The sequence below is a fragment of the Serinus canaria genome, chromosome 1 (genome assembly GCF_022539315.1).
Source record: "Serinus canaria isolate serCan28SL12 chromosome 1, serCan2020, whole genome shotgun sequence".
Lineage (NCBI taxonomy): Eukaryota > Metazoa > Chordata > Aves > Passeriformes > Fringillidae > Serinus > Serinus canaria.
In genome coordinates this window covers 51,851,611-51,874,630 of record NC_066313.1, presented here as the reverse complement: position 1 = coordinate 51,874,630, position 23,020 = coordinate 51,851,611, and the positions used below count along the sequence as shown (strand labels likewise).

General features: G+C 38.0%; 1 protein-coding gene across 4 annotated transcripts in view; it reads left to right on the top strand.

Annotated features, from left to right (window-relative positions):
- Positions 1–21,935, top strand: part of RNASEH2B (ribonuclease H2 subunit B) — a 43,219-nt gene extending 21,284 nt beyond the window's left edge. For 2 of the 4 annotated variants that reach the window (XM_018908631.3, XM_018908630.3), the window contains exons 6-11: positions 4,253–4,317; positions 5,535–5,640; positions 8,751–8,829; positions 9,610–9,652; positions 14,670–14,750; positions 16,695–17,427. In XM_018908631.3, the coding sequence (XP_018764176.1) occupies positions 4,253–4,317; positions 5,535–5,640; positions 8,751–8,829; positions 9,610–9,652; positions 14,670–14,750; positions 16,695–16,802 (482 nt within the window). In that variant the 3' untranslated portion in view covers positions 16,803–17,427. Of the gene's footprint in view, positions 1–4,252; positions 4,318–5,534; positions 5,641–8,750; positions 8,830–9,609; positions 9,653–14,542; positions 14,751–16,694; positions 17,428–20,004 lie in introns of those variants that run through there. The other 2 variants (XM_018908633.3, XM_018908632.3) reach the window with 2 other exon arrangements.
- Positions 21,936–23,020: the final 1,085 nt, after the last annotated feature.

Below are 23,020 nucleotides of genomic sequence, written 5' to 3'. Positions count from 1 at the left end.
CCCTTCTCTAGACACACTCCAGCACCCCAATGTCCTTCTTGTAGTGAAGGGCCCAGAACTGGAGGTGTGGCCTCATCAGTGCTGATGGGGACAGTCACTGCCCTGGTCCTGCTGGCCACGCTATACCCCATACAGGCCAGGGTGCATTGGCCTTCTTGGCCACCTGGGCACAGTCCAGCTCATGTTCAGCCACTGTTGACCAGCACCTCTAGATCCCTTTCTGCTGAGCAGCTTTTCAGCCACTCTGCCCCTGCTGCAGAGGTTTGTTGTGTGCTGACCCAAGTGCAGAACCTGGCATTTGTCCTTGTTGAGCCTCATGCCATTGGGTCTTGGCTCATCAATCCAACCTTTCCAGATCCCTCTGCAGAGCCTTCTTACCCTGCAGCAGATCAACGCTCCTGCCGAACTTGCTGTCATCTGTAAACAGACTGAGGGTGCACTCAATCCTCCCACACAGATAATTGATAAAGATATTAGATAAAGAATTTGCTGGCTGACTGCCAGCTGGATGTAATACAATTCTCTGGGCCTGGCCATCCAAACTGGTTTTTACCCAGTGTAGAGAGTACCTGTCCAAGCCATGAGCTGCCAGCTTCTGTAGGACAGTGCTGTGAGAGACAGTGTCAAATGCTTTCCAGAAGTCTAGATAGACAACATCCACAGCCTTTCCCTTATCCACTAAGGAGGTCACATTATCATAATGGTGATCAGGTGGGTTGCCCATCTCAGAAGGGGCAAAATGGAGCCACATCCTTTTGGCTGTCATACTTGAGCTGCATAGGAACTTAGGTCAAGGTCTGGAATATTTTTTTGAAGGGGCACTTCCTCCAAACAACAGTACAGCCTTTGGGCAGTATTTATGTTCCCAAAACAAAACTTTTTAAAAAAGTGTTTGCTATAGACAAGATCTTGTGTCTTGGTGTAACTTCTGTATCCATTCTGATACTGTATTTGCAGTTATTATCCATCTGGGAGCATCCTCCCATAAACTGTATTCTGTTAGACAGTAGTGAAGATGCTTCACTGTTTGGTTTTTTCCATTGTAAGTAAACTATTATGTACACCCATAATTTTGTCTCATTTTGCCAACAAATTGCATTAGCTGTTAAAGGTGTGTTCACTTCTTGGGTTTTGTTTTGAAATGTGAGGACAGCAATGCTTTTGTCATAAAAGCTGTACCCACACACACTCATCAGCTTTGTGTGATGTTCTTGGATTTTCCCAGGCATGTACCTGCATGTACATGCTACTTCTTCTCTTGTTCAGGTTTGGACTGGGTTACAGTGGGGCTTGTTCTTAGGATTTCTTTCTTTTTATAGAACACCAAGAGTACTGTTATGCAACAAACCCATTGGCACTTGCTTGCCTGTCATGCACACATCACCTTTCTGTTTAATCCACTTCTATGTGTTTCATATTCTCGTGTCTTTTATTGCTTGTAAAAAATACCAGCATTATGACTTCAGGTACTCACTCTTTTCTGGCTCTTAAGAGCTGTTGTCCACTTTGTAGCCTTTTTCATTTTAAGAATAGAGCATTAGGGCAAGAAATACCAGTTGCGTTAAGGCTTCTGCAGCTCTGTTCTGCTTGACAGAACTTAACAACATAATTATTTCACTCTTCATTTAGTCTTAAGATTTTTAACATCTGTCTAAGAAATTCTTACCCCAGAGCACTCACAGTTTACACTTACTGAATTAGCAGAAAATCCACCTTCCCTGGCCTCATTCTTAAAGGGCACTGAAAATTCATTTAGTTGAATTAAATTCTGAATTACCTGCTTTAGTAGTTGTGGAAAGGGTGTGTTACAGCCCACTAAGTCTGGGTGAGGCAGGTTGTTTGCTAATAAATTCTGACATTGGATTGAATGTACAGTAGAGAAGGTTTAAGAAAGGGTTATGAATTCCAGTTCTAGAGTGTTACTCTTTGTTTCATTTTGCAAGGCAAAAGCTGCACTATGATCTTGTCTGATGTGATTAACATGAAGAGCCAAGAAAACTTACCTGATTAGAAGAACTAAATAATATTGCCAAGCTTGTATTCCCGGGAGGTAGGAAAAAAGGGGCCCTATAAGTTTCAGAGTTATGGAAAACACTGAGAAAATGGATTTTAAAATGTGCTTTAGGCAGTTTGCTCAACAATACATCAGGGAAACTTCCAAGTCTACATAGCGATTACCCGATCACTGAACATATTATTTAATTGTAGAACCACTTATATTCCATCTGTATTTCTCAAACCCAATCTTTCCAGATGTCTCAGACCAGTTTTATAGGCACCAGACACATTAGGGAACAAAAGGCTTTCCAATATATACTCATATTATCAAACGTAGTCACTAACTCTCACCAATATCAAATGTGCATCACATGTTAAATCCACGTTCCAATATTGAATCCTTTTGTCAGCAGTTTGTGACTTTCATAACTCACTTTAATTCTTCAGAGGTCTTGAATATTGTCAGTTTCTAGGGTTTAATAGTCAAAACTGTCAAGCACACAAAATATTTTCAAACAAAGTGATCTCTGAAGGGTTCAGTGTAATTATTTTTCACATGTTTTAATGAAAATGGTTTCACAGTTCTACATTTCCTTTCCCTGAGTCACTCTGAATCATGCTGTTGTGGGGGAGTCTGCCTGGGAATCCAGACTAGAATTACTTTTCAGCATGGGCTGGGGGATGGTGCCCAGAGGATGTCCCTTCCTCGAACTTTCGTAGATAAGAGAGGAATCCATGAATTGTACTCACTGTGCTTGAACCCAAACCATGTTTGCCCTTTGAGAAGCAGGTTCAAGTATCCAGAAAGTTTCTCCATTTTCTGCTCATTTTCTTTCAGAGCCATTTAGAAGCTTCTAAGTCCTCAAGTCTGCAGCCAACAATGTCACAGCTAATTGTTTTACCTGCAGCTCATCATTAAGCAAAGTGTACATTACTGTATTTTTTCATTTTTGCTCTGAAGAATTTTTGTATTTTGCTGTTATGCAACTATTGAGATGGATTTAAACTTTTATCTTGCAAACAGCTTTCCTTGACCTCTCCATACCCCCTGCCATGCATGCAGAAAGAGCACATAATAGTTCACTGTTTGTACGCAATTTGGAAGAGCCAAGATAAACCCCAAAGAAGGAAATGCTGAAGGAATCATAAATAATATGTTGTTGTTTGCCAGGGGAGAAGGAAAATCCATGAAATGAGTGTAGGAATATGACACTGTATCAGTAAATGACATGAAACAGATGTAGGTATTTATGGGAATGATATACAAGAGATCAAAACTTACTGAAATACCTGTTAAAGAAAAGGACTGAAGCATCAGTCTCCAAAATCTCCTGTGAAATCTTATTAGGCATCTGATTCCATTTCCCAAATGTAGCTTTCTGTGAGTTAACACTTAATTTTTATACCAAAATTTCCCTGAGCCTTTGTAATTTTCTATTTTGCCTGGATGTTTTGAACTCATGTATCTCCAGATCACATGTGAATAGCAAGTGCTCTTGATGCCCTTGTTATTGCAGGGGAAGCACTCTCCAGAATTCTTAGATCATCAAGTTAATTTGTATTGCTCCATAAATCATGAGTGAATCATGTACTTCCTCCCACAAGGAGTGAGCTTCACTATTTTGGATTCTGTATTTTCTTTTAACATTATATTGAATTATGTAAAAGGGGGATAGAAGTAAAAATTCTGTTTTAGTCACTGACATGAGAGAGGAGAACTGATAGGGAAGGGCTGTATAGAAAAGGTGGTGGATGGAGAGTAACCAACTCTCTGTCCTGGTCCATTACTAGGTGCTAAAATCCAGTACATAAAGATTTAAGATAAACTGTTGATTTTAAAAAAAAAAAAAAAAAGAAATTGTGGAACCAACATTTTGTGTTTGGAGATATGTAGTTAAAATCACCAGTCTGGGGACACAGGGCAGTGAAGGTGAAGTGAAACTACAAGGGCTTGAGAAGAGTCTTAGTGAATAAGAGAACCCAAGATTACACATAAATAAAATCTGTGCTTTGCTGGATTAGGTCCTAATTAAAGAACTGTCAGATTGTTCAGACTTGTTCATATCAGCTCAGTCTGGTTTTTTCTTGGTTTTTTTTGCTTCCAATATTTTTTTAACTTATTGCCCTGATAACAAACATGTGCAAAATGCAAATTAACTTTTGTATTCTATCTACAAGTTAAAAGATTTTAAAGGTGTTGAAAATGCAATCCAAACCAGACATGACATTTTTCCCCTTGCTTGTTTTCTCTCAGAGATTGGTGGTCAGAAATTCCACAAATACAGCCAAGAGAAGACACTGAAGTGGTTAAAGAAAAAGGTATTGTGTTTCGCTTTTGTTTTAAAAATTGCTATATTTTTTAAATGGAAATGCTTTTTAGCTTGTCCATATTTGCATTGGAGCCATGTGCTGTGCCTCAGTTCAAGGTATGTGTCCTGTCCAAGAAGGACAGACATCACAGTAAAGTTGCTCCACTTGGGAATGTGATCAGGTGTTAGAGATATTAACAAGCTTGTTGCATTTCTCTTTTTGACGGGAATGGCTATGAAAGGGGCTTATATGGGGTGTGGGTAGGAAGAAGAAGCTGTCAGCTTATTGCTGTGGGCTTTGCATAAGGTGAGGAGCTTGCTTTTGCTTTGTCCTTCTCATAGATGGGCTAGAGGAGAGTTACAGTTTCTAAATTCTGCTGTGCTTTGAAGCTGGACAGAACTGCCTTGGTTTTATGCTACAAATGTGTTTCCTGAAGTTTTGGCAGAGTTTAGTCAGAATGGTCCTGGTTTGGTTGCTATTATCCTGATCCAGTCATGCTGTTCAAGAGGTCTGTAGAGTTTGCTAGAAATAAACCAGTGTTAAAGCTAAGCTTGATGGGGTCTTTGTTTTGGTATAAAGAAGGTGAATTTCATTTTACTCATGCACATGTGCCCTTAATATGATGCCACTCTATAGAAAAAGAGGGTGTGCATCACATGATGAGGAGGCCTTGTCATTTATATTAATCAATACAAGCACAAAATCTGGTCCACTTTCTGCAGTGATGAGGCATGGGAATGAATACCTATTTTGCAATGATTAGCTGAATATTTACATGTGAACAGGTACCTGTTTGTGTTGTTGAAAATACATTCATCTGACAGTTCTCTCTCTGTTGGATCCAGGACATCCAGTGCCATGTAAAATCTTTCATCTTTGATTTCCACCAGGACTGCTTTTGCCATCTTCCTGAGCACAGAAGTGTTCTCTGAGCAGGTGTATTTCTCACCTGTATAATCATGGCTCTTGAGTCTGAGTAGCTCAGCTCATCTTAGGGTGCTGCAAAAGTGGTGCTGTGTTGCCAAGGCAACATGTTCAAAGACATGGTAGTTTCTTTGGGTTTTTTGAGCTCATCTGCTAGTCATTACAAATGTATATTAAATTTCACCACAGTCCATAACTTGAGTGTTTTATATGCTTGAAACAAAATTACAAGAGCTTTGTCACTGCATTAACATGTGCATAACAATATTGATACAGGCATTTCATTCTTTGGTTTTCTGTAGGTTAATCAAACAGTGAAAGCACTTAAAAGCAACAATATATCAGTAGGTGAAAGGGTGCTTGCAAGTACATTTATCAACAGTAAACAGATCACAGATGCTCAGGAAGGTAAGAAAACTCAACATCATAATGAATTCCATTTTTGTGAAGTCACATAAGTAGAGATAAAACACATGATTAGAAACTAAAATATATTGAAATTGGCCTTTGCAGTAAATTTATACCCTGTACAGAATATTCCAAATAAGTTGTGACTCTGTGCCTTGGGTTTTCCAAGTTCTTTGCTGTCTTCATCAGATGACATTGTAATTAACAATTACAATGGTCTCAGCTGGAGTTCTCTTAGCTTCTTCACAGTTCAATGAGGAAACATTTTTCACAGTGAAATGTGTGCTGAAGTGCTTTGCTGAACTGAGGCTGTGTTAAAGAATAGGATACATATTTATAATGTATATGAGTTCCCACCCAGTAAGTGTGTCTGTATTAGAACATGTGTCTTTTCATTATTATTTTTATTAGGATCCATGGAATATTAGCATTCATAGAATTCTTCAAAATGGTGAAGGGATCTTAGGAAGTCATGGTCACAGAGAAAAGGCTTCTGGTCCAAACATTAATTTATGCAACAAATGTGTGAGTTGGATGATTTTTGTGGGTGCACTGGCATTTTACCATCCTCAACCCACTACATATGCACAAATGAGTAATTATTAAGGGCAAAATTTTGATAATATGTCTATTAAATTATAACAGTCCTGTTACCAAAAAGTCTGGTGGGATCCTGTTTGCTTCTAGTCACCATTTTAATGGGGAGGGTGATGTCCTGAATGCTACTGACACAAAATTCTGTAGAGAAACCTGAAAATGAACTCAGAATAAAATCTTCAAATGTTAATGAAAATTAAGAACAGTTTAGAGCAAGATGAACCAAGGCAAATTGTTTCTTATTACAAAGACATTCAGAAGTCTTCATGCTATTGAAAATTAAGGGGAAACAAAGCAACTTGCTGACAAAGTGGAAAATGAGCTACCAAGTCATGATATCAAAAGAAACAAAATGAATGAGATTTACGAGGCAAATAGACAATTTTATAGAACAGAAATTGTAATATATGGTTTTTAAAAAGAGACAAAGTTGCAAAAGTTGTGACTTTAACTTAACGGTAGCTTTTCATCTTATTCCCGACCCCTGCTTTTTTAAAGAAAGGGGAAAGTGTCCTGGCAACAACCATCTTGACTATGCTTAAATGCTTTTTCTCTGAAATTTATAATTGCATATTTCATCTGCAAATATGCAATTAGAAATTTGGTGGCTTTTTTTCCACCTTGCTCTTTGTTTGTAGTGACATGATTATAGTAGTCTTTTTAAAAACCTTGCGTTTTCATATTTGAGAGATCAGCATTGAAATTGGGAATACTGGGGTCTAAAATAAGTGAGTTTTGGAGGTAGTCACACTGTATGTGGCAAGGTCTATGACAAGAAGTCAAATGGGCATTACTCAACACTTACTTCTAGTAAGACTCATTTTCTTGTCTGATTTTCACTGCTGTGACAGTGCAATTTATTTCTGTACAGAATTGTTTTCGTTGGGGTATTATAAAATTCCAGCACCTTAAAAATAGGTGTGTATATGTAGTTAGCATCTACAGATACTGTAAGGCAAAAATAGGGGAGGATATAATGAGACCAAAAAGGGAAGTAGGAGAGGTTTATCATATGGGACTTGACTATTTCATTCAGAAGACAAAGAAGGGAGATGTGCAATATTCCTGATGTTTGATGAAAGATTAATAACAAAGATAGGCTGGTGTAAGAACACAGACTCCATAGGAGGCAAGTGGTGGTATTTTTAAATTGGTAAAGGAAGTCAGTGAAGCTTGCTTCAAGTCAGAAATACAAAGGGAATGTATTTTGTATATAGTATGAAATAATAGCAGTTGATTTGGACTCACCATTCAGTGTCATAATGCAAAGAGCTAAATGATTGGAATATTTTTCTTAAGCAATAAATTGGACATATTAAATGCTGAGGTAAAATTGTCTTGAATTGGAATTATTTCTTGTTCTCTCCTGACCCCAAAGTAGACTTAAAGAGTGAAAAATCTTTGAATCTAGACAATGAAGGAAGGAGAAGTGCAGATAGGTGATAGTAAGAATTTATTATCACTACAGCTGAAATGCATATGCTGCCGTCAGTTTGTTGATGCTTTCTGCTTCAATGCCAGTTTACATTGGGCTTTTCAGGTTAAAAAAAGAGAAAATGGGAAAAAAAGATAAATTTATCTCTGGCACTAAAATAATAGCTCTTTGCCACCTTATGCCATGTGCTTCTGAACTGTCTAAGTGTGGAAGCATATGAGCAGATAAACTGGCCTGTTGGAGTTGGAATTCAGAGGAGAGATTTTAACTTAATATCTGTCTGGCAAATGCTTCCTGTGCATGGGTGCAGTTACTCCCTAGCAGCCTCAACAACAGCAAGTTTAAAAAGTCCAGCCCACGATCAGTAAGTGCTTGTGTAGAACGTGACCGGAAAAGATCTGGTTTAGGACTTTGTGTTATAAAAGGGTCACTTTTTTTTCCCCAGTCTCTCAGAAGAACGTTTATAGCAGGAGTGCCCTGTACTGAAAACAGCTTCTAGTAGTTCATATTTCCACAGATAATTATCCTGTCTTGCCAGTGATGTTTAGATAGGCCTTGGCATTTTCTATAAAGTACTGAAAATTAAGTATAAGACTTTGAAATAGACTCATTGTCTCATCTAATTGTTTTCAGTTGAAGCCAGAAAATGTTCTTTAGTACTGAAGCCCTTGCCAAATAATTGTAAGATCCAGATGCTTTAAAATTAATGATTGCATGTTCTGTTGAGTCAGCTTTTTATTTTTGCAGGTTTTTAAAATTTAATTTCTTCGGAAAAATACACGATATCTAGTACTCTCAGAAAGTGAACAGCTTTTGTAAAGTACTTGCAGCAGATATTAATAACATGTGCTGACAAAGTGAGTGTAGTAAGTCTTTACTTTTTAAATAAACCTACAAGTGTCATATAATATAAACTACTCAAGGCAGAGAAGCATCACAGTGTATCCATTAGAAGTCTGTTGTGAGTGATTCAGCCTTGTGCCTCATGGTAGCACATGCAACATGGCTAAAGCAACGTGACTATGTAACCTGAATGTTCTTTTTCTCCTCCTTCCCACTCCCTGACCTCTTCCTGAAGACTATGTACGGTATGCCCATGGGTTAATATCAGAGTATATTCCTGAAGATCTGAGTAAGGAGTTGTTAAAATACTTGGGGTGAGTATTGTTCCAGCTGGCTTATAGCTTTCCATGGCATGGATTAATGTCCATTTGGTCATTTCTGTTGAATACTGAGATTTTTTCATCAAGGTTGCTGTGAATGACACAATGAGATTATATTTGCCACACTTAAAATGTGATTTTTCAAATGTGGATTATGGGTTATTTTTTGGCTTTCCTCTGCTGTTAAGAGCTGTGAGCTGGGGGAGATGTAATGTTGAAGTCGGATATGTCTGTTACCACCGTTGCTTGATGAAACCCTGAGTAATGTATCCTTTTTGAAAGCAAGTGGGAGGAAAATCCAAAAGAACAGTTTGTCCAGAATTGTCAAGCTCAAACAGAGCCAGGAATTGAGTCTTCATCCCCAGTCCTCTTTCCTTTTCCCTACTCAATGCTGCTTGGGTTTGACTTATTTATCTCACCTGTGTTAGTTTGTATTTAAATCTGGAAGGTGAGCCAACCTCATCCTGGTGTTCCTTGCCAGCAGCAGACTTGGCTTGGATCATCACTGGGACTCTGCCCCTACTCATCAGTTCAGTTCTGTTCAAAGGCTGCTGTTATGGTGGCCTTTGGAAGAGTGTGCAATTTGCAGCCTGAAGCTCCATAGCCAAACAGTTTCATAAGTCAGAAACACAGTCCATGAGCTGCTTTTTTTTGCAAGTGCTTGCCATGTGTGAGCAGCTGATAACCAAAGCGGCATTCTTGAAGAAGGATTTCCAAACTTTAGGTTGTGCAATTCGTTTCTTTATTTTTAATTTAAAATCTTTTGTTCTGCAGGCTCCCAGAACTTAGAAGCCCAGCACCAGAGCCACCAGTGAAGGTAGGAGAACATTAGGATATTGATAGATGTAAGTTAATTTTTCTGTGTTATTATCAAAACTGGACCAGACCAAGCCCTGGGTACAATACATTAAGTAAGGTGGCCTTGTGAAAAGCCAGTCTGAAACAAGCTCAAGAAATTTACCAGGTAACTCATATTTTTAATAAGGAATATTTTGGTTGGTTTTCCTTCTTAAAAAAGGGGAGGGAAAAAGAGAGGCATATTTTATGGTTTTGGTCAACAGTCTTTTTCATATGTGTTTTGCTTATTTAGTTTTATTGAGGTTGATGGGACAATATGACCTCATAGGTTTTCTTTCATACATAATTTATGAGGACCCTAAAAGGGACCTCCTGGGTCATGGATTCCCAGACAACCATGTTGAATAATCTCTCATACATTGACCATTCTTCACTGTAAGTCTCATTAGGATTTTTTATTTCCATTACTTCTCTTGGAAGAGTGTTCTATAACCTCATTCCTCTGATGCTCAGAAACCTTTCTGTAAATTCCACCTTGAATTTATTCATGGCAAATTTATTCCCCTGCCCTTTTGTGCTAACTTTATCATTGTTTTTTAAAATTGAAATGGCTCCTTTCCCTCCCTAACATTAGTTCTTTTAATGTGTAAAGGGAAAACATATATGCTTTGTGTTTTCATGTTGAGAAGCCAATTTGGTTGTGTGAGATGGATTCTCCATTCCCTCATTGTGGAAACATTTCTTTACACCTACTCCAAGCTGAATTCAATTGTTTCAAAGCAGGTGACCAGAAAAATGTGTAATTATTTCTGATAAAACCTTTACTCATACAATATGATGGCATTCTTCCCATCTTGTCTTAACTAGAAATACTTTGTCCCATTACAGACTAGAATCCCATTTGCCTCTATTGATGCGTGATCAGATAGCTCTCTGTTGTGCTGTGAATAGTTAAGACACACAGTTGATTTTGTTTTTTTTTTTCCACAGCAGTTTTTACTTGATCAGTTCTCAGATTTACAAGAAATTCATGAAGTTAGTTTCTGTGTACATGACCTTTTACTTCTTCTGTACATTTAATCTGGTCTTAATGTTTCCAGTCTTGAATGTTCCCTGACTTTTTTTCACAGTGTTAAAGGCTCTTTAGGTCTTCATAATGCTACTCAGTGGTGTACATTCAGCAAATGTTAGCATTCTGTTATTATCTTCAATTAGTAATTAACTAGTAATCTCCATCTGATTCAAGGACATCCCTTTCTGCATTATTTGCCTTTGTTTCCCTTTTTCCCAGTTCTTCACCTACCTTAAACTTCTTATGCAGTATTTTTTTCTGTAATTTCAGCTGCTTAAGTGGCACCATGTCAAGTCCTCTGGCAATCCTTCACATTCTGTCACCAGAAAATGTGTTATATTTGACAAAATAAAGGCAAGTTAGTAGGCATTACCTTGTTTTGGTTTTAGGCTGAGACCTACTGAGGGAGTTGGGGTTGTTTAGCCTGGAGAAGAGAAGGCTCCAGGGAGACCTTAGAGTACCTTCCAGTACCTTAAGGGGGCTGCAGGAGAGCTGGAGAGAAAACTTTTTACAAGGGCATGTAGTGACAGGACAAGGGGGAATGATCTTAAGCTGAGAGAGAGTGTAGGTTTAAATTGGATTTGAAGGTAGTGACACAGTGGAACAGGCTGCCCAGAGATGTTGTGAGCTTCCATCCCTGGCAGTGTTCAAGGCCAGGTTGGATGGGGCTCTGAGCCACCTGGTCTAGTGGAAGGTATTCCTGCCTAGGGCAGGAGGGTTGGAATTAGATGATCTTTAATGTCCCTTCAAAGCCAAACCACTCTATGATTCTGTGTTTCATTTACTCTTTAATTATTCTTCCTTCTTTCACTTTTTTCCACCACTCTCTTCTCCTGAGTCCTACTATTGCTTTTTCTTCCTTCTTATATTAGAGATGGGTCTGTGGCTATTCTGCACTAATATGGTCCCTGCCTGATAGAATATACGCCAGGTTCTGCCTCTCATCTTGTGGCTTCTGATGCGGTCTTCCAACTGGATCAGCATATTGAGTTTTACTTCTGTCTTGAATAGAGTGATTTCTACTCCTTCTTCTGTCCCTGTGCTTAACCTCTTTATTTTTATTGAAAATTATGTTCTGAGGTAAAAGAGTTCTTCCATTTTGAGTCCACACATAGGTTAACTTCAATATCTATCCAATCCCTACAGTACAGCAGCTTCATTTTCTCTTTTTTAGTTCCCTTTTTGCCTCTGTGGCTAAACAACCTTGTACTGTTTGTTTTAATTTCCTTTCCAAGGTCTAACTCAGCTTGACTTTTTGGCAGTTCTCACTTAGTCCCAGGATTACCTGACCCCTAAACTGATTTTTTTTTTTTGATATTTCCTTTCCCCCAGTCTTTTTTTCCACCCATTCATTAGAGACTTCTGCTTACACCTAGTGTCAGTTGGATTTTTTGGGGGATGGATAGGGGGTGGTGGAATGTGTGTGCATCTGTGTGAGCAAGGAGCCACATTTATAGTGTTTAGTCTGAAAAGCTTTTTCCTCCAAGACTTTCACCTTGTTTGAAGTAGAAGATCCAAAATCACTTCTTCAGTGTTTTTCTTTTACCTTACAAATGTCTTCCTCACACATCAAGTCCCTTTGCTTTGCCTCAGACAAGTAAGGTGTACGATTTGCAATGTTTGCCCCCCTAGAACTAATAACCCCACTTTGGATAATCCTTTCTATTTAATTTAAACTGGGCAGCCTCTGTCTGCTGAAACGAGATAGCATACCACGCTGGCCTTTCCTGCAGTGTCCCTGCTACTTACTGAAACAAAGTCTAAAAAAACCCTCATTTCTGGCTCGTTCAGTGACTGTTCTGTTTAGCAGCATGTCAGCTAGCACATAGAGGAATAATTGAGCCCTACTGTTATTAATAGCATTTGTTTTCCAATGGATATCCAGAGATATGTTATTTCCATGTGGCTGGACAGTTGTTCTGGCTGCACAGTTACTTGGCCCTTTGATTCAGTTAAGAATTATCTTTATGTGTTGTAAGAAATATTAAGCCCACAACAGGAGCCAACTGATAGTCATTAGCTATATAAGCATGTTAAAACAACTGTATTAAACTGCATGTGATGTACATTCCATATTGTGTACGAATAGCTTTTATACCGTTGGGATAGTTCTGAGAATCTATTTTTAAAAGCAGTTTTATTTCAGCAGTTTGGTTGCAGAGGAAATGAGGCTTAGAACTGTTCAGTTGCTGGGTAGTGAGACCTTGCTGAGGATCTGATTAATTTCCAGAGCACTGACCAGGGTGTGTATGATGTTTCTGTGTTTAAGTCCTTGCAACTTCAGAGATAAAAACACTCCTTTATTTCACAATCCCAGAGGAGCAATGTAGGTTTATACATGGAAACTTTGTCTTTAGACCATTTTTAATCACTTGTGTTGACATTTCTCTTCATGAGGGCAAGGTGTATTGTCAGACATAATATATGATTATTCCAAAATAAGGTTCTAACATGCATTTCCTGTTTTGGAAAAATAATTGCATGTTTGGACATTACATTAAACTCTGAAAGATGTAGAAACTTCAGTGATCAGCTGAAAAGCAACGACACATTCTCTTTCTTGAGCAAGAACAAACTGGGTGCAGCCTGGTCTTTGTGATTTAATGATTAAATCAAAATTGCATGTTCTTTGTATTAATTGTAAGCCGTTGATCTTGTGTTGTAATCATCGCACTGTCCAGTTTGTCAGCACAGGGAGTCTGGCTATTGGCAGATGATGAGAGACATTTACAAAGAATATGTAGGCTTTGCTACAACTAAACAGCAAATGTTTTGCTGAAATGCAAACATTTTTGTTATAAGTTTTAAAAACTTGTTTATCAGATTCCAAAAAGAGGAGAAAAGTAATTCTTCATTAGATTGTCATTTGAAAATGTAATCACAGCACAGTAAACAGCCTCCTAAATAGGCTGATCCAGATTCCATTGAAATCAAAAGAAAAGGCTTCAGTTGGATCTGGTTCTAAGAGCTGAGAAATCTAGGCTGCAGACCTGGCTTCTGTGCCAAACAGAAGAGGGAGGGGGAGAGAGAGAGAGAGAGATATCAGAAGCACCATAAGCAAAATGAATAAAACAGGATCTTAAAATGTATGGTACCATCCAAGTTGCTTGCAAAATCACTCTCTTTGGCACAAAAGCTGGGAAGGCCACGGTCTAGATTTCACAGGATATTAAGGACAGGGTAGTAATATCAGATATATAATAATAATAAAAATACAGTGTTGTAAAATACTACATACTTTTTTTTTTTCCCTTTTGGAAACATACCAGAAAGTTTTCACCTTTAAACTAAACACATGGTCACAGTTTATGGAAAGAAATATTCATTTTTACAGCCTGATCATGTGGAGTGCTTAGAATCGTTCACGTGCATTATTTCTGAAGTTAGGAGTCACACAGTACATGCAGAGTCAAACTTTGATAATATACTGTTGGATTCAAGTGATGAATGAGCTATGGCAGTGTTTCACTGATGCCAGCCTGTAGAAACTAATAAATTCTAAAGGCTGTGAACAAACAGACAACAGACTAGATGATGATCCACATGTGTTGGCAGATAGCTACAACACTAGAGGTGCTGCACAGGTCCATGAGATCATGAGCACCACAGTTCCTTGACTGTCAGGCACTGACTTCTAACAGCTGCTCCAGAATGCTCTCTAAATAGGCTGACACCAAAGTCACAATCATGGCTGATTTCTAGCAGTCATTCTTCAGAAGGCTAGGAAGAAAATGCTTCCCCTGACACTGAATGCTCTCTTCTGAATGCTGTAAAGATGGTTTATATTCACATGTAGAGAAGACGATTGCAGACAGAAATCTTCCACTCTTGCTGCAGATTCTTCAGTTGATTGCCAGTCCTGTTTTGGTGCTATGGTTACGTTTTAAAGCCAAAACTTTGAACTTCCATGTGTGTACATCATAAAAGTGGTTGACAGAGCAACTTCCTCACTCTAACATTTCAGAAAAGGAAATTGTCAGATGTCCCTGTGGAACCACAAGAAGACTATACTAAATTTAACAGCGACAGTCTGAAAACCAAGAAGGTAAGCAAGCCTTGCATTCATACATGTTTTGCTGACAGAGTGTAGATTAATAGCAAGCACAGAGTGCTTAACTTTCTCCTTCAAAACACATCACAAATACAAAACAAATACAAAATTGTCTGACATCTGTAATTATATCTCCTTGAACTTTTCTTTCAGGTTTAATGTGACAGTTTTAATTTCATATTCTGAACTGTTTTTTGCTATTGCTGCTGGGTTGTATGTCACCAGTGAACATTCCAGTGAGCCTCACAGACTCAGACAGATGTGTTAAGGTGTTCGGCTAATGTTTGCAAAGCTCTTTGAGATCTTGAGATGAGAAATCCTATGGCTTAGTGATAGCAACTGGTAAATTTCAGTAATTTTAAAAAGAAATTAAGATGGCAACATTTATTTAAATTCCAAGGGATGCTAGGACAGGCTTTATTTTTACCTAGAAATATTGCTTGTGCACTTACTTATGTCAACTTAATGAAGTTAAGTCAACACAGAACTTACTGATTGCCAGCTCCAATGCATGTTTGGAGGCCAATCCAAATCTGAATCCAACGGTGCCTGCCACTGTACTATTCCTAGGAGAGCAACAGAGATGTGAAAAGAAATAGATCCTGTCTATGTCTGCCAAAGTTGTGAGGCTTGTACTGGCTTATTTCTCTGAACATTGAAAGAAAATGAATCTTCCTCCAATCCGTGGGGAACCGAAAAGGCCCGCTGTGCTGGTCTTGTGACCTTCAGTCTAATGCTGACTACTCGTTATCCCTTTGCAAAGAGAAGCAGCTGGTGACAGATGCATTCCTTCCTCCCCCCAAAACCCCAGGGTTTTTTTTGTACTCATTGCACATTCTAGTTTGGAAGTAAGAGGATTTCCCCCTAAGTGAAGGTGATAAATAGTTTAAATATGCATGTTTCCCCGTTCCCCACATTATATACTGTAGCTTTTGAACTTAGCATGAAGATAGAAATAAACTGAGGTGAGATAATTCATTTTAACATTAAATATGATTTACTTCTGAAGTAATAACGCACATTGATGAGAGAATCTGGGAAAGAAAAGATAGCCCTTGGACTCTGTACAGTATGCTACTCTTTTTAAAATACTTTGGCAGTGGTTTTGTTTGTAGAGTAACACAGACAATCATACAGTTGTTGCCTATCTCCATCGTATCCATAACCATCTAGCTGATCCCAAGTACTGTTTTTGAGAAGTCCTGCAGACTGAGGAGTATCATAAAGAAAGGTCAATGCAGAGTTTTCTTAATAGGGAAAGCAGCTAGAGATTTAAAACATAACGCTTTAAAATACAAGAAAAAAAAGGGGTCGGCTCTATAAAATGTGGTTCATAAAATGTGTTTTAGGTGTAGAAGTCTGGGAAGTTGTCCCAGTGGCCTCAAGAGTGCTTTGGAAACGTTAGTTACCTTCTTCATTCCTAGTTCTTAATCTCTTTTCCCTTTATTTCACTGTGCATAGTCTTTGATAGTAAATCAGTGTGAATTATTCATCATCTGTAATGCAGGTCTGTAATTCAGCCTGCTGACAGCATAATCATGAGATTAAGTCGGAGGGTACAGAATGCATCTGTTCTATTGCATGCATTATTCCTCTTAATGTACACTCAGGGATTATCCCAAAGTAAACGTTTGATTTGGGATACCTCATCCTGCAGAAATGAGAGATGTTTCACCTCCTTCTCCTTGTAGTTTGTTTTCTGTCTTTGTTTGAGGTTAAGTAATTCATGACAAGTATTCTTCAGTTTGAATAATCTCAGATTTGCTCTTTAATGTTTTTCTCCTACAATTCAAAGCCTGCATAACATTATCTTTATGGCCGTATACTAAAAAAGCAATTAAACTTATTGCTTGACTTCTGTATTTAGGAGTTTGTAGCATCTGTTTCCCCCCTGTGGAGTTGCTGTTTAACTGTTTCTGTTTATCATTTCACTCACAGGGAAACACCAAGATGTCTGCAGCACAGAAGGCTCTGGCCAAAGTTGATAAAAGTGGAATGAAATCCATTTCTGCTTTCTTCAGCTCCAAACCTAAAACATCAAAATGAAGACTTGTTCTTGAAAAAATTTTATACAGTGGTTATTTTTATGTTAAGCTAAAGATGTCTCCTGGAGTTTTTTTTTTAGTATAGTGTATGCAGGGCATGTCTGGGTACGAGTGTGAGGGAGAGATCTGTCAAGTGGCAGGGCAGAGCTGTTGGGCCTTAGTGAGGCAAGGCAGTACCATGTTATCTGATTTTCCAGCCTGGATTGGGAAGATGGCTCAGCTGCAATAACATGGTGCATGAGCTAGAAGCAAGGCTTAGCAGGGTACTATACTGTGCTGCTGCTCCTTCTAGAGCAAGCCCACCACAGAGTTTTCTCCATTACATTTCATTCTAGGCTGAAAACTTGCCCACTTTTTGATGTTTTTTTTCTTAAATTCATAAGTTGCGTTATTTTTTCAAAACTTTCTGAAGTTTTTTTACCCCGTGTTACATCAGAGTAGGATGGCATCATTGCATTTTTATTTTGACCCAAATATAAGGGCTGATGTAAGCATTGTCAGTGGTGGTGTTTTATCAGGGCAAGGATACTCTCTGTATTGGGATTTGGGTTGTTTTCAATATGCTGGAAACAAATGGCAATGAATGTCAGTGTACATGTAATGCAATAAAGTGCTTTGTGTAACAACTTGTGCTTGCTGTATTTGCTGTATGCTTCAAAAGCTAGGTTGGGTTTCAGCACATTTTTGAAATGCTTTTGGTATTTTCCTGTATATAAATTTTAATCCTTAAAGAGTTCTGGCATCTCTTTGGCTTTATGTGATAAATCTCTTAGCACATAGCAATATAGGGGTATTTTTATGTTTAGTTCCAAGGTCGAGAGGTCCTTACAAAAATAATCAGGGAAAATTTGATTTAAATGGGTGGGGGTTTTTTTAAGAAGCCTGTTTGGCATTGGATTCAAAAGCTTAAGTATGAGTGTCTTAGATAAGGTTTAGTTTTACAAAGTCTTGCACAAGGTAGGACTGTTACTTAAAATGCACTGCCCACTCTTTTCTGTGTTCTTTCATCATTACAGAGTATTCCTGTGTATTTAGAGGGATAGCTGATACTGTGGCTTCCCTCAGTCACAGAACTGAAAAAGAGATGGAGTCACTGGGATCAATTGTACTGGTCTAGCCAATTCTCCACAATAATCAATGTCATGCATCAGTTGTTGCACTGAGTCATTACTATAGATCAACTACAATGTGTGTTTTTGAAGGACATTCTTCAAACACATCAGTCTTTGCTACTTCAGCTCAGCAGAGAATCTGCTTGTATACCTTGATCATGTGAGTTTCAGAGGAATTAGGAATTCCCCCTTTTTGAGTAACTATGTCATTTTTCCACTTCAAACTTACTTGCTGTCATTTACAACCCTTGGATTACGATGGTGTCTGTTAGGTTAAAAAGCTCTGTGGCACTCTCTTCCAGACAGAAATGAAAGAGAAACCTTGCCATGTGTTCTGTGCAGTTTTGTAGTTCTTGTTGGTTTTTGTGTGCCTTTCAAACTGATGTTTTTTTACAAAGTGGCAGGTGTAGTTTGCAAATGCGCAGAGGGTCAGCATGGCTGGAATTCCAGGTAGAGGAAAATACTTGGAAATCTACAAAATTATTATCTCTGATAATAAATTGTGTTTGATGAGCCCAGAATGAGCAATTGTGGTTATGAACTGGAAGGGTTAAATTCCAGAAAACACTCAGCCTCCCAAATTCATGTGATAAAAGGGATGCCGAAGTGATGGCAATTTTGAAAAACACCTGTCAAAAATGCAGGATGATGCTATGGGAAAAAAAGAAAGAAAAAGAACAGGCGCATTCTGCCATGTTAATGGAGAAGTTCTGTGCAGTAAGCAACAAGTTGGGGAGTGTTTTGGTAGAAAAAAGGAGTTTTGTATCTATTAATGAAAAGCCAGTTCTAGAAAATGCTGAAAAAGCAGACAAGCGTGGGATGGGTACTTGTTGGAAAACCAAGAATAGGATAGAATTATGTTGGAAACAGGAGCTGTGGGGCAGAACAGATACATGGTAGAAGCTCTTCTGGATATTTAAATATGCTAGTTTTAGGGGTTTGGATTTTAACAGTTCAAAAGTTTTGGGAAATAAATTTTGCAAGCACACCTTTTCGTTGACTGTTCAAGAACCTTCTATGAAAATGTCCCAGTTTCTCTGGTCAGAATTTGGGACAGAGAGAGATCAAATCTGATGAAGATGAGAAGCCTTTGTGCTGACTTCTGATATGGGGTACCAGATTTTTTCTTGCTCTATGCATGCCTCTCACATCTGCTGCTGTGCTCAAGGACTAAGTCTAGAGTTCTTCCTCTGTGCAGACATGCATTTTGCTTTAGTGCCACATCTCGACTTCAGCTGTCAGCTATGCTGTAACTTACCACAATAGTAATTTTATTAGCGACTGTGCTTTTGGTTGAGCAGGAATTTGTGCATGACAAGAAAAATAAGCCGTTTCCAAAAACCATTAGAGCTTTCACATGAAAACAAAAACTCTTTTCCCTTTAGGAAAGCAAGAAATACGTTTAGTAAGTTTGAAACTTCCTCGACATGTATCTGTAAGAAGTTATGAAGAGCATAAGGTGCCAAGTGCATAAAACAATATTTCCTACCACAATGAGGATTTAAATATAGTTACCCTGCCTGGCCAGCAGTAGCAGTAGATCATTATGAAGTGCTGCTTTGCTATTTCTTCCTTGGTTAGCATAGTATGGAGTAATATGCCAGGGCTATTATAGAAATGTGGTCTTACTTTATTTCTTTTTCTGGGTTAACATGACATCTCTACATGTTCGTGTAAATATCTGATGAGCTGTGATGATTTTATAGTTGTTTATCTGGGATTAAACAGCTCTCACATTTTCACTTTTTTAGACTTTGCATAGCAAATGGGCTGACATGAGTGGGCATGGAAAACATGGAAATACAAGCACTGACTTAGGGGTATTTAAGGGTCAAACTGGCACATCATTTTCAGTCTTAAGTAATAAACTTATTTCTATTTGTAGAAGTGCTTGGTGATTTGAATATTTTCAGTGGAAGAGGTGGCATAGTGGGCAGAACTTGCATTCAGATCTGAAATCTGGAAGGGGTCAGTGTGTCTGTTTTCAGGTGTTCAGTTGCATCTGACGTGATGTTTATTTGGGGCGAAATTAAATGCATGGATGGTTATTTGAATAATGTTTTTGATTAGGGTTTTCTCTTTCCTTTGTAGATGCCTGAGAAAAGACGTGCAAAGAAGAAATGAAAGGAGCTTAAGGAGACTCGCTTGTGTTATTGGAACTTGCCATAATCACAAAGCTGCTTTTGATGTCTTTCTTTACGCACTTTCTGAAAAATAAATGTTTGACATCGGACATGCCCTGTTCCAAGAAAGAGCAAATCTCAGCAGATTAGTATTGTTAAATATGCAGTGTGTTAAACATACTCTGCTTCAAATTTTATAGCTTACACACCATTGGTCTATCGGGCCCTTCCAGGAAAGCACTTACGAGCATGCCTAATGTTAAGCACATGAGCAGCGATCCTCAAGTCAGCCGTGTTGTTCGTGTGGGTAAGTGCTTTGCTGGATCAGTGCCTGCAGCCCTGTTAGGTGCTGAGCATCCTGATCCATATCCAGCAAAGCACTTACATCCATGCTTATCTTGAAGTGGAAGAGCCAGTCTAATATTTGTGCATTAGTGTTGACCATAAAATCTCTCTTGGCACAATGACTCATATGCTTAATATTAAGCACCTGCCCAAGTCTTTTGCAAGATCAGACCAACTGCATCCTTGAGCAAGTCTTAAATACTTGATTTTCTATGTTTTGTATTCATTTTTTAATAGAATGTATGCTTTTAGTGGCTGTAATTACAAGTTTTAGAAGCTGTATAGCAAAATATGTTTGTATAGCATGTTTTATGCAATTTCTTCTTTCTTTTTCATAAGTCCAATGTTCGGTCAAACAATCAACCAAAATGGGAAAAAACCCAATATTGACTCTTTATAGGACATTTACATTTTTAAAAGTAATTTACATGATTTTGATGATTTACATGATTTTGTCCAACACTGACCTGTTTTACAGAAGGTGTCACCTAGCTCAGATTGTGTGGACAGTGTGACTCTTTAAGTGCTAATCCTTTAGGTAGGTTGTGTGTTCAGAAGGACAGATGGAGATGCTGTGTTTTTTTATTTTACTTCTTTTATTCTAAGGGATTGAATCCTTACAACCATATATAAAATAACATGTACATTTTGTGTTGAGAACTAAACCAAAACCTGTGTAATTTTTCATATTTAAAAAAAAGAGCTAATTATCCTTCATTTATTGATGTAAGTGGCACTTTCTGTGGAGTAAGCTTCAACCAAAATGTCAGCCTGAGACTACATAAAACATGCAGAAAATGAATGCTAATGGGATCCTCATTTGTGTCATATGCAGTCTGATGTTCTTAACTTAAATACCTGTATATCAAACTACTATTAATATATAACTCTTTGCTGGAGAACTTTTTAAAGTTAATAATTGACAGGATTTTGAATAGAATGAATTTTCCTTCTGTAAATTCCAACTGTGACCCCAGTTTACAGATGCCTACAGCAAATAACCAAAATGCTTGGTAAAGCTTGAATGTATTTTCAGTGTTCTAGGTAAAACATAAAGAAATATTTTACATCAACTCTCGCAAATTTTGCCTAACTTTGAGTAAAGAAGAGATCCAATAAGAGTTTATTATGACTTTGCTGGAAAATAAATTCCAGGACAGAGGCAATAATAGCTTGTTCAACTTTCTTTTTAACTGATTCTGTTCATCTCTGTTTCAGAATATGGAAAAGCTGAACTATTAACTGTTTAGAAATAATATATGAAAGGAATTGTAATCTGAATGCCTGTTTTAGGAATTTGCACTGAATTCTTTTTGTTAGTCTGCTGAAGCAATGTGCACTTTCTCTTTTTTAGGAAAAAAAAAATTTAACATTGTTTTTAGGAATACAGCAAGATTATTATATGGGTCCAAAATGAAATTTCTATTTTTCTAGCTTACATTAAAAAACACTTGATGTGTGAATTAAGATGATATATTTCAGTATGTGGTTCCATATTTTGTAAGATTTTATTTTTAATATATGTGCAAGAAATAAATAAATGCCTTTGGAATATTTTGCTGATTATTTCTTCACTAGTGTCACAGAGGAATGCAAAGAAAAACACAGTGCAGTCAGGCTACTGATGCTGTTACCCTCCACAGGGTAGTCAGTAATTCTTGGGCTGAGTTGGAGGAAATAATGAATCCTGATATAAATACAAATCTAAACATTCATTTAGACAGATTCAGCAATGCAATTAGGCTAATCCCTGAGGACCTTACTGTACAGGTGTTCTGAAAAGAAACCATCTCTGTCTACATACAGTTGCTGGCCTACACACTCTGGACATTTTCATTTTCATGAACGTGGTGGTGAATCTTTGAGTGTTGGTGGGATGAAGAGAGTGGAGGTGAAGAGAATGATGTGATTATTTGTGTGACTTTTTACGTATTTTGCATTCTTCGCCTTCACCTATGTGATACATAGGTGCTCCATCACAGACTGACACAGAACTGATAAACAATTATTTTCCATGTTTTTTAGGAGCAGACAGTTAATGAAGCACAGAGGAAAGCTGTTCCTCTGCCAAAACATACCAGTATCACCCTGATACTGTAAGTGTTGACATGAGGCTTCAAGGCTGTTAAGATAGTTACAGTCATTGCATTTATAAAATCCAGACAGCAAGGGGCAAAGCACAGGTGATGGGTATTTTATTTGGCTGTCAAATTTGTTTATTGATATTAATGAAACCAAAAAAGAAAAGGAGTAAGGCTTGTACCATTTCATATACCCATCACCCACCAGCACTTATCTGAAGAAAGAGGAGTACCAGTGCTAACAACAAAGCAACAGCACAGCATCTATTTAAATATGAAATAGTATTTACATTTCTTACCTCAATGAAGTGATCTCACAAGGCGTTGCTTAGACTAAGGAAAATAGAACATTGCTTTATATTCTTGAAGAGCTTCAATAGCTCAAGTGTCCAAGGTGAAATCTCTATTACCCCCTCTGTGCACAACTATTGTCTTTTAGGGTCTGTCACGTTGCTAATTGCCCTAATTTTTCCAAAGCTCCCTTTTAAAATGCATTGCATACCCTGAGATAGCTGCAAAGCAAGCAATGTTGTCTCAGGTAAAACAATGCCCCTGTGA